The sequence below is a fragment of the Podarcis filfolensis genome (genome assembly GCF_964270895.1).
Source record: "Podarcis filfolensis genome assembly, chromosome: 5".
Classification (NCBI taxonomy): Eukaryota; Metazoa; Chordata; class Lepidosauria; order Squamata; family Lacertidae; genus Podarcis; species Podarcis filfolensis.
Genome location: NC_139608.1, coordinates 56,100,458 through 56,112,833, shown reverse-complemented (window position 1 = coordinate 56,112,833; position 12,376 = coordinate 56,100,458). Strand labels below are relative to the sequence as shown.

The 12,376-nt window shown below is 38.8% G+C and overlaps 2 protein-coding genes across 6 annotated transcripts in view; one reads left to right on the top strand and one right to left on the bottom strand.

Annotated features, from left to right (window-relative positions):
* ADAM12 (ADAM metallopeptidase domain 12) overlaps window positions 1-11,314 on the top strand; it is a 186,625-nt gene extending 175,311 nt beyond the window's left edge. For 4 of the 5 annotated variants that reach the window (XM_083616862.1, XM_083616863.1, XM_083616865.1 and 1 more), the window contains 5 exons: window positions 834-942; window positions 4,204-4,339; window positions 5,465-5,576; window positions 6,179-6,361; window positions 9,161-9,716. In XM_083616862.1, the coding sequence (XP_083472988.1) occupies window positions 834-942; window positions 4,204-4,339; window positions 5,465-5,576; window positions 6,179-6,361; window positions 9,161-9,436 (816 nt within the window). In that variant the 3' untranslated portion in view covers window positions 9,437-9,716. Of the gene's footprint in view, window positions 1-833; window positions 943-4,203; window positions 4,340-5,464; window positions 5,577-6,178; window positions 6,362-9,160; window positions 9,717-10,108 lie in introns of those variants that run through there. The other variant, XM_083616864.1, reaches the window with a different exon arrangement.
* Window positions 8,345-12,376, bottom strand: part of FANK1 (fibronectin type III and ankyrin repeat domains 1) — a 36,534-nt gene continuing 32,502 nt past the window's right edge. The window contains exon 13 of the transcript XR_014548928.1: window positions 8,345-9,304. The gene's annotated coding sequence lies outside the window, so the exon portion shown is untranslated. The remainder of the gene's footprint in view (window positions 9,305-12,376) is intronic.

Sequence of the window (12,376 nt, the reverse complement as noted above, 5' to 3'; positions counted from 1 at the left end):
AAAAATCAATTAAACATTTAAAATATAAATACAACCTGCATAATAGACCAAAAAGGCAGGAAGATCTCAAAAACAACATAAGAACAGGCAAGCAAGATTAAAATTGTGTTGAAGAAGCCTGGGGATTTTGTTTGAAATGCCTCTCTCTGGTAATCATCTGCCTCAACCTGCAGATCTTAAAAGTGACTATACAATGTATTATAAATTATGTGGTCTCACTCCAGTAATTGATGTTAAGCATCTTAGTGTTAAACTCAGATGCCTGCCCTTTTGCACAAGTTCTCTGAATTCCTTACGACATTTAGATTAGCTCCCAGCATTTACCTGTTTTTATTGCCAGTTCTTAAAGCGTGAGGTCAGGTGGAAACTCAGCTATAATTCTGTGGATTGTGGATTCGAGTCTCACTTGATCATCCACTGTTGGCTTTTTTTAGTTTCTTCGGTGGACTGAGGAAATAACAGGCAAGTAGGCATAAATGACGAAAAGACAATAGTTTTTATTTTTTATTAATACAAAATACAAGTAGGGGCCCCGGTGTTCTCCCTGAAGAACTACTTATCTCCTTTTGCAACTTCCAAACAATTCTGTGGCTACAGTTCCACCATTGCTTTTTAATTCTTCAGCTGACTTTTTTTTTAGTTCCATTAGGAGATACATTTTGAACAAAGTTTCTGTGGAGCAGTGCAGCCTGCAATCACATCAAGATGTAGTGTTGCCCTGTTTTAATAACTTTTAATTATTATTGAGTACAGTTTTGGGACAGGCAGTGGAGAGGCCTCATGTTCATGTACTGTTTTCCATATTCATGTGCATATTTCCCTTTGTTGTTAAGGTCTGCAACAATAAAAAAAATTGCCATTGTGAGGCCCACTGGGCTCCTCCCTTTTGTGACAAGGCAGGATTTGGTGGCAGTGTAGACAGCGGGCCAGTTAGACAATCTGGTAAGTAAATGACTTAACTGCAGAGCAAGCTTTATTATGAAGCAAAAGCCATACGGAGTTTGCTGTGGGCACCAAGTTTACAGAGGACTCCAGAGTTCGTGTCCATTTCTGGATTTCCTGTTCCCTGGTTCATTTGTTACCTCGATCAGCTCTCTTGCAGACTGAAAATGCTCGTGCAAGTGGTCCACTTATATGAGCAGTGTGATGTTGTGGGAATAAGCTCAAGCAAGATCACCGATAAAGTCTGTGCAAGTCAGGGCACACACTACTTGTGTTTTCTTCTCAGTTACTGCCAAACTATAGTAGCAATCATAGATGTGCTAATACAGGCATCCCCAAATTCGGCCCTCCAGATGTTTTGGGACTACAATTCCCATCATCTCTGACCACTGGTCCTGTTAGCTAGGGATGATTGGAGTTGTAGTCCCAAAACATCAGGAGGGCCGAATTTGGGGATGCCTGTGCTAATGGAAAACAATGTTTCAAACTCTTGAAGAAGTACTTAATTATTCATCAAGATAATAGTTTAACCTGGGTGAAAACTGCTTTTTGCAGCATCATCAAAGGCATTGGTTGTCCTGGCAGGGCAAGATGTGCTAGACAAGGATGTTTTTCCTGCAACAGGCAGAGCCCTAAACAGTCTTGTGCCCCCTTTCTTTGACTAACTACTTAGTACTTAGGGCTCTACTACACATGCATTTCAGCACACGGTTTTAGTTTTCCATTTCCGCAAAAACACGCCTAGAGTACACACTATGAATTCCACAAGCTGCATTTTTTCTTCATTTTACAATGAATGCTAAGCGTATAAAAGAGCAAATAAAAAAGTTTGTTCCTTTTTTCTCCCTTCTTTTGTAAACAAAAGGCGTAAGCGTGGTGTCTGACATAAGCATAATAAAAGTTAATTTGGGGGCTAAACTAAATTTGGGTGGGGGGCGCTGGGTGGATCTTTGCACCTCAGCAGCACATATGCTAAAGACGGCCCTGCTTCCTGCAGTTGTGAGTGGATTTTCCCTCTGTGTGAGAGCTTGTTTTTTCCTGCTCTTTTTCACTATGCCATTTGCTTGAACCTGGGGGTGCAGATAGACACCAACCCATTCCTGCATGTGCCTCAAGCTGGAAAGGGTGGTGGTGATGGAGTTGACAGCCTGGGTGGTGACTTCCCAATCCATGGACTTGATGGTGTTGCTTCAGTTGCCAGGTGTGTGGTCTCCTGCCACCATCTGGTGTCATGGGGACAGCACCACTTCGGGTTTCTACAGCAACAGCTGCACCAGATTTGGTTCACCTGTGCCTGAAGTTCCACAGGTTTTGACTTCCCTCTTTTAACTTTATCCCATGCTCTGATGTCTGTGGCTGTACTCCTAGTTTAACTAATGTGACAGAAGAATCCAACCTACATTTACATATACAGCTAGGATTTGGCTTGGAAATGATACCGCTTTTGTATGAACAGTGCTATTGAAAAGCAAATTAGATTGCATTTACTGCATACCAGTCCCTGTAATGAATTGTAATGCTGAGCTTGTGACATCATAATAATATCCATATCAATGCAGTGGCATTACAATTTCACAGCAAGATATAGCTGACTAAAGGGGGAACTGTAAGAGAGAGAGAGACCTTTGCTCTAATAATCACACACACAGGAGTTCAACAAGCAAATTAGACCACAGTACTAAACTCATTTCAGAGCCGTCCTATGGACAGGGCCAGCTCCAGCTTTGAGGGGCCCTCACCACTGGATAACTTTTAGCTCTACTTGAGTGTAAATAAATCAAGTAATATACATGCATGTGTGAAACAGCCCATATTTCCAAGTGAATAATGAATTTAGTCTGCGTACACACTCCCATTTTGTCTGCATCTAGTTCATCCCCACTTGTTTGGGAAGCGGTATGCACATTGTGTTCGCCACAATCCATACCTGTCCTGTACAATGATGTTTCTTATGAAATACTGTGTTTTGGCTGATTTCCCCCTACCTAAACCTGCTTTGATCTACATTAAGAAAAAGAAATCGTCTAGCTGCATTTTAAGCCAAGAATGTGTACCATAGCCGTAGTATGTAGGATGTTAATCTATATCATGGTTTTGTGTCTGTGAACTGTAAGCTATTTGCAGTAGCTAGAAAAGGGAAACTGATTTCATGTAATTTGTACATCAAGATCAACTACCTTCATTTTACGCTTCGTTTTATTTTTAGAAGAGCTGCATTTCACATTAACATGTCCTGCTACTTTAACAATCTGTTTGCAATGACAAAACTGTGCTTTGTAAATTAGGGGTTTCTACAGAAGCTAATTGTTCTTTTACACTTGACCCCTTACTAAAGTGGCTTAAATTATTATCTGAGCGTTTGCATATCAACTGTGTCTGATTAAAAAAATATAGAAATATGGCTTAAGTATCTTAAAAACATTAAGTAAAGCTTAACGCTACAATAAATCTGTTATTCTTTAAGATGCCAGACACAAAACTTGTTTTTTCTGCAATGGACTAACAAAGCTACGCCTCTGAAAATCTGTAAATAACCTGGTGAGCTTTACTCAAAACTATTTCACACACTTGCTATATCTTTCTGACACCTCAAATAATATACAAGAGAGTTATGTGAAGACAAATTATTTTTAATTGCTTATTCTGAGTTCCATGCAATTGGTTTAGTTTTTACTGCTGAAGCTCTGCCCTGAAGAAAAGTGCAGTGGGATGTCGTCCTGTTACCCATTTTTTCATCTGTTTCCTATCAACCCCCATTAATATTTACAGCAGATATACCAAAAAAAGAGGGCAAGAATAGGTATGGAGGGTGTCAGTGCTGAAACACAGTATCTCTTCTTGCTATGGAGCAGCGTGGTTGCCATTTATTTCCCCACAGTATTTTTCCATGAAGTTGGAGTTTCCATAAACTCTGCTATAGTAGTAACATGGGATACGAAAACAAAGTTGAAGAAATGGACTCATCTGAGAAGAGCCACACCATTTTCAAGGCGGTTGAGGTGGGTGGGGCCCATAGTGGTAGTTTTGCCATGGCTCCTGCATGTGATTCCTCAGTCCCATATAATTTATGCATTCCTACATTATAGGAGCAAAGAGGATGGAGACAGAGGGGAGCAGCAACCATGCCACTTCTCCTAATATACAAGTTAGCTGAGTAAAACAAAATATTTGTTTTTGACTGAAGGTTAGTTATACTGCGGACATCAGGTAGATAAGACTGGTCTGGTCCTAAGAACTGTGGATTTGTTTGTTTGGTTTCAGATAAAAGAAGCTTAATAATAGGGCTATTCATAACCACCCTGTGCCTTCTGGTTGCTGGTTCACTTATGTACATCAAAAGGAAGATCTTGATTAGATTGTTCTTTATTAATAAGAAGACTACAATAGAGAAACTAAGGTATGATATATAAGTACCCTCTTTTGTAAAATGAACCATGATAGAGATCACACAAGGTTATTACACGCTGAAGTCTAAAAATCTTCAATGACAGCAGTGGGAAAGGCAGCTTTTCCTCCTATGGCTGCTGCAGATGAGAAGATGATGCTTCATATTGAGATTGAGGATGTTTTGCTTCTCCCAAGGGGAATTGTACTGGGTGCAGAGAACACAGCTGTCCCAAGTGCTTACATGGGACAACCATTCTCTCCCCCATACAATTTCCGCTGGGAGCAATGGAATATCATCAAGCCTTGTTACTCCCACAGGACTCTCCGTTCATTTCAAGGCACACGATGACAAGGAGTCCTGTGCTCTAGCACTCGGGTTTTATGGTGACTGGAAACACTATTTCAAAGGTTTTAAAGGGGGGAATAGGGAGAGAGAATGGAGGTATGTGAACATTTAACTGTGCTTTTAGGTGTGTGCTTCTAGGTGGGTTTTTAAAATTCCACTTCAGAATGGGATGGGCTTAGTCCTGTCCCCTTTGAGAACTGGGATGGACCAGACTCTTAATGGGTCTGTCCATTCCTGCTCCAGGCAAATAAAAATTTCACCCTCTGCTGCTTACCCATGCATCAAATGGGGGTCATTGCCAGACTAGCACGGGTGGCAAGGCTCTCATATGAGAGGGTTGTTTCAGAAACCTACATTCTTGCCTTTTTCTCAGGGCACTTCTCAGATTGCATCAAGGCCACAGGGACCTTTCTTTTTATTTCACTTTGTGGGTAAGCAGTTAAAAAGGGAAGCTTGCCTTTATTTTGGCCTGCTTAAAATATTGAAACCTTGGAGTAGCATTGTTGTTTCTAGTCCACTGAATGAACCACAATATCCATAGCTGAGGTCATTACAGCTTAAGCACCAGCATCATTAGAAGAGTCTCTCAGGTGTTGTAAAGCAGCATTTCCACAGATTGCAAGAGCTAATTTAACAGACTAGTGGCTCTAAATAAAAAAAAAATCAATATTTTTTTTATTCCTGCTGCAAGTGTGGTGGATGGATTTTACTTTCACTGTTTACTAAAGAAAGTAAAGATTTTTTTAAAAAATTCTCTGTTAAAAGTATACACACATGTATGTATTTCAGGTCTGTGACTCCAGCAAGGCCTTCCAGTTCATTTGAACCTAATCATGTTCCTATCACAACCCGCAGTAATACAAATCTGGTGAAAAAGTCACAAAATTTGAATACACCTAAGGTAGGTTCTCACACAAAGTATTGCTGATAAAAATATTTCCCATAAGTTTGAAGTATTTTTATATGGGGTGATATAATGAAATAGTGAGATTTTAGAGTATTTCTATTAATACAGTGGTGCCTCTGGTTACGTACTTAATTCGTTCCGGAGGTACGTTCTTAACCTGAAGCTGTTCTTAACCTGAAGCACCACTTTAGCTAATGGGGCCTCCTGCTGCTGCCGCGCCGCCGGAGCACGATTTCTGTTCTCATCCTGAAGCAAAGTTCTTAACCCGAGGTACTATTTCTGGGTTAGCGGAGTCTGTAACCTGAAGTGTATGTAACCTGAAGTGTATGTAACCCGAGGTACCACTGTACATTTATTTTCTCTGTGTGTCTAGAACTTAAGAGACCAAAGTGCATTTTTAGGCCTAGATAGTTTTCCTTTTATTTCATGTACAGAAATAGTACCTCATACTTAGAACACAGAGTCTTTCCCCCTGATCCCCTCCTCTTGCTTTCTCTCTTTCACTCAAATCAGTGAAATCTACAAAGGCCAAACTTTGGCCTCATCATGCTTAAACTATAATTGATTTGGTATAATATTGTTTTATGGATCTGCAGAGACATGATCCACAAGGATTGCAACGATATCACACAGGTAATGTTAGCAATCCTGTGAAAACACAGAATACACCACGGTCAAGCCCACCAGAGCGCATTGTCCCACCCCTGTGTGAATTACCATGTCTGCAGCCCACTTCCAGAAGGTTGCTGCCTGCCAGCCCCTCACCCAGATGTGATCAGGTACGTGTTTGTTTATCCGTTTCAACTCTATGGCACCCACAGCCACCATTGGTCCACTGGATTGCTAGCTATTTAGATGTCATATTGATTCTTCAAATCACACCACAAAATAGTTTGCTCCATTTTAGTCAATCTCTCTCTTTTGTAATGTCTTTGTTGGTTGATTTCATAGCAGAGTGAAAGGGCATGCTGAAAGGGCATGTAATTATTGTTCATACCTCCATTCTAAATATTACCATTGACATCTCTTCCTGCTACACCAGTATATTGTGGTACTTTGTGGCATCTTTCTGATGTATATTCTTACAATATGTGTGCCATCTTAAGGATCGGAATGCCCCTTACCGCATAATTCAAGAACACCCTTCCTGTGGGAAGCTGGAATGAAAGTGTTGCCTTTTCCTATCTGTGTTAATTTTTCTAAATGCAAAAAGTGCATTTTTACATGCAGAATCATTCAAACATGCAACTCCCTTGCAGTTTCAGATTGGCTGTACTATATGATGTCTTTGTAATCTGGAGACTGAGTCAATGAGTCAATTTTATTTTATTTACAGCCATAAGAGCCATTTAGAGAATAAGGAATAAATGGGAGGAGGTAAATGGCCAGTTAACTCAGCTCTTATCCACCCAGGGAACTGGACTGGCTTTTCATTGCACAGTGTGTTCTGGGCCTCATATACTTCCCCAAATCAGTTTAGAGGGGTGATTTTGATAAGAAAAACAACCCACAGGGAAAGAAATATGTTTCCTCTCCCATATGCAATCATGTCATCAAGACTGTTACTTCCCCAATTGCTTAAAATTAGAGGGGAAATATTTGCATAGCTGAGTCTGACCCGTTCTCTCTGGAACTCACAATCGAAAGATATATAGGTATTGCAGTGAAGCATGTGTTTTAAAATGTGAAATTGGGTATATTATGACCCTTTTATGTTTCATATCCGAAGACAGTCCACAGGAATTTTATATTGAAGTACTATTTATAACTGACTAATGTATAAAAACATTTTTTCGTAAGTAACAAGAGCTAGCGGTTATATTGAAAACTATTTCCCTGGCTTACATGTAAAAAACTGACACATTTTAAAAAGCCTCAAAGTTACTGATCTAAAGCTAAAGGAATAAATCCATCCGATCTATAAAGACTTACGGTAACACTCCCTGGGGAAACTGGGTCAGTGAACAGGCCTCCCCAGCACACAGAACTTTAGCAATAATGCAAATGATAGCTCTAAGGGCCATCCTGCTACACATCACCAAAAGGTTGGAACCTATTTTCATGTCTATTTCTATATATTGACCTGATTGTACTGACAACCTCACCTGAGGTAGGGGATTGTTCTTCTAACATTGCAATTTTTATCTCCAAATGAAGCACTTTACATGTTGCTGTTGCTATTTATTAACTGATTTATATAAGATCCACCTCTCTAGGCAGTTCACAAACTCATAGGAGTGAATAGCAGCATTTCACAGACCAAGTCAGGAAAACTCTCCACTTGTACATCTACATGTGCAGAAAACTCTGATTAATGTCAAATAGATGTTCATGGGGGAGCGTGGTGACAGCGGTGGTTGTGGCTGGTCCATGCAGCTCCACACATTCATTTCATGTATGGAGAGAGTCACATGTCTCATATAAACATAATTATACAATCTTTGTTTCATAAATGCTCTTCATACTGGAAAACCCCATTATGTAATAAAAATTTTTCCCTTCTGATAAAACATGCCCCTTTTCCCCCTCTCAAAGTATGTTACTGCTAAGAGCTACAATAATAGAATTGTAAGTTATAAACATATAGTATTTCAGTAATATTTCTTCTCCATATGTTTCAGCTTCTGTTTTCCTTGTAAAGTCTGAAAAAAATGATGTAAAGTCTGAACAGTTTTCCTCTTATGAAATCTAGCACCTCTACTGATATGTATTTTAACAGCAGCATTTCCTCCTTATAGGATGTAATTAAAGACACTCTTACTGCAGACTGTATTTTTTTATTTGAAATTAACCTACTTTAAACAATTCAGGCATAGCAACTGAAGTGTGTGTGTGTGTGTTGTCAATTCTTAACAAGAGATCCTCAGACTTATCTCTTGGTACCACCTTTCAAAGAAAAATGGAAACAGCATTTGCTATACCTATATTTGTATCCAGCAATAATCTGTTTATATTGCCTAAAAGAAAAGAGAGAGGAGAGATCAATGGTTCAATTTGTTGTAAATTTGAGGTGTCCCCATGATAGCTGTACTCAGTGTTTTCTTTTTTGTTTTCAGCACAATGCTAGTGGCCATACTGTTTTCCCTTTTTGAAACAGCAAAATCATGTGGTTAAAATACACTAGAGATTTGCTTAAAGAGATAATTTTGGACCTCCTTCAGAGGGAATCATTTCTGCACGTGTTTGGTTTTTATTTATTCATTAATATTCTTTCTTCTTTGGCGATCACTCGTAGCTGAGTATTGATGTATTTATTAAATATATATACTGTCCTTCATCCAAGGATCACAGGGCAGTTTATAATATAAAAACACATACCATAGTAACAATGACAATAACCCCCTCCAACCCCCCCCCCCAATTTAAAGCACTATATTGTCTCTTAATATTGTTCTTTCATTTTCTACAAATAGAAATAGTGAGGAGCCACATAATTTTAATGTTTGTTTCAATTTAAAGCATGATTTGAAGGACTTATGGGAAATAAATTATACTTTCATGACTGAGGAATTATATAATAAAATGGCTATTTCATTAATCTTATAGTAACAATTCTATGAACTTACATTGTATTATAGGAATTTTTCAAGCCAAGTCCTCCTCGAAAACCTTTGCCAGCTGATCCTCAGAAGAACAAATCTGCTCAGTTTAAGAGTTCCTCCACAGAAGTATTTGGGCTTCCAAAACCTGTGCCTCAAATTGCCCCTGTCAGGTTAGTTTGGCTGTTCAGTTGTGCGTTTCCAACAGAAAACATGTTTGAGAAATATTATAAAATATATCTTAGAATTGGCTCTTTTTTGTTGGGAAAACTTAGCTCAAGGATACCCAACATGGGGCCCTCCAACTCCCATTAGTTCTAGTCAGCAAGGGCAATGGTCAGGGATGAAGAGTTGGTGGGCAGATCAACATCTGGGAAGTACTGCGATGGCTAGCTTAGTTTCTCACTCACAAAATTGTTTCAGTCATCTAAATAAGCATCTGTTTTCCTGAGCGTGTGTTTAGGTACTGCAATTCTTCTGCAGTTGCTTGTTCTTATCAGCCAGTATATTCCCACGTGGTAAATTTGAGAAGCAATCAGATGTGGTGAGAGGGACTGGATAAAAATTCCCTGAAACAAACAAATTCCACCAAAGCTCTGCCATAAAATATGGGGAAGGGGCTTAACTAATAGCAGTTTAAGGACACTAGTATTTATTGAATGATGCTGTCATTTCAAGATGTCAGTACCCTCACTGACTTGAAAAAAGCTGATTGACATAAATTACAACCGCTTAAAATTATTAATTGTTAAAATATATTTTGTGCCATGAATAAAATGTGCATAAAACAAATGACAGTAAAATATTAAGGTGAAGAGATGCCAGCAAACCCTACATGACCTGAATGAATGGAGAGGAATGCTCCTGTTTTCCAAAGAACCTGTAACAATTCCTTAAAGCCAAGATATTTATACTTAATTTCTGTTGCTCCACAATTAGCATGTTTGCTAATTTTATTATTCTGTTTCTGACCATTTTCTTAAACAGGCCTGCACCTAAACAACCACCTCAAATGCCTAGAGCCTGCAATACTGCCTATATGAAATGACAACATGGAACATCATTTGTATCCTGGAAAGTGAAGACAGAATTTTGCACTATTTTCATCTCCAGTTGGAGATCAATATTTTTATATCAATAGGTAGAATTTTTAATGTTCAAAACCCATTATTTTAAAGAACTCTGAGCTACTGCCTTTGGTGCTATGCTGTGTGAAGGTGGTTTGCTTCTTTGCTCAGGTACTTGTAAATTATTAATTTATATTTAATATTTATTACAGTGCAGAGCACTGTAGTAGATATTGTTTCACCATAACCAACTTTTCCTAGGAAGGAAGCCATTTTTGTGATGTTTAAACAGTCTTGAACCATCCATTACAGATTTCTCAATGTTTGGTACAAACTCCTCAAAGTTTATTTAGTTTGGACCTGTTCCTATACAGAATGTTGACTAAAGCTGAATTGAAACTTTGCTGAAACCAAGAGACAGGTGAAATTTCAAAAGCTAGTGGCTGATATTTTGTCAATAGACTCTGGAGGGAAAATATTACTTCTATGGACCGATATTACTAAAATATTACTTCTAGGGTGTATTTTCAAGGAAGCTTAAGAAAATAAGTGCCAAAACGAAGAATTACCTAAATGTCTAGGTTTATCAGGTCTTAGGTATTGGCTCTATCATCAAACAGATATACATTTTCTGCATAAAAATTCAGATTTTACAAATTACGTGCTTTTCCTATACAACCAGACCTTTATCATTGTGTGTTGTAACTAAAAATTCTAAATGGCCTGATCCTGTGCACAGCCAAACCCTGGTTAGAGGGATAGGTCTGCTGACACAGCACTACAGTAGTTACTTGTGCTCTGACCACAATACTTAACCCCAGCCAACTTGGTGGTTCAACAAAAGGCTAGTCATCGCTCACCCATCTGTCGGTGGGCGCCCTTTGCGCACACAGCACCCCCAATCCACTGGAGACTTACCAGAAATCAGTATTCTCATTTTGATGAGAACTCTGGCCCCAAATAAGTTTCTAGCATTTGACCTTGGAGGCCACAGCAACAGCTTTCAAAGCTAGTTTCACAGAAGTGTTCACTTCAACTCTAGTACTTGCTCTCATTGAGCAGTCGTCAGATTTCAAGTTATAATCCCACTGGTTTCGATAAATCTTTAAACAGATCACACAAACTATTTCTCCTATTATACAGCGAAAAACCCCTACATCTGCCCCCATGTGTCATGTCTCAGTGTTCTAAATCTTAAAAGGCCTGCTATAGCTGTTTGAAATTAACTGAAAGTGTGTATTTCAAGAGAGTATATAGGCTTTCAGCATGTTTTCTTAATTAAAAAAACTGTATATTGTACAAGACAGTTTAAATTCATTGTTTTTGTTGGATGTGGTACGTGATTTCTGTGTTAACTGCAATGAAAAGTCTGCAAATTGCATTCTCAGTGCAACACAAGGACTGTGTGGTTCAGTAGATCATAATTTAGAGATTGTTTACTGGGTTTCCCTCCTCTCTCTCCTGTTTCTGAGCAACAATGCTGTGGATTTTCTGGAAACAATTGGAATTAGAAGAATTTGCATAGGAGATTTTTCAGTTTGAAATTTTCTGATGCCCTAGAAAATGTTCTAATGTAGCATGCATATTTTACTTGTACTCATCAAACAAGGCTATAAACTTTCAAACAGCTGTCTGGGCAACAAGCCTTGAAAGCCCAAGCTGGTGGGGTAACTGGGATGGCCCAGATAGAACTGGGAATCCAGACATGGACTCCATTCCACCTACAGCTCAGCATATTTATGGGGAAAACCCCTGCCATATTCATAATAGTCAATTAGAACTAGCTTTATTCTCCTTTCTCCCTCCCTTTTACCAGTATTGAACCAATACCACAGTTGATATTGGTGATACTCTCATTTCAACCCCTGCAAAAGAAAATCAGCTTACATATTCTCTTTCATAGGAACATAAAGTTGGCAAATTATTTGTTCCACACTATACAACTATTTCCAGCACCTGGACCTTTGGCCATTACTCTTGCCTATGTAGTGTGCTAATATCCAAAGTGTCTGTGCTTCTTCAGACAGAGAAACAGAACTTGAAGACCTTTTGTCTTTTTCCAGTAAGTAATTTAACTTTCTCAATTACTTTGCCCTGTAACTAGGCAACCACACAGTCATGCTTATGAACAAAGCAAATAAAATATATCCACATCACAAACAAAACCAATAAAGCAAAAAAGAATCCA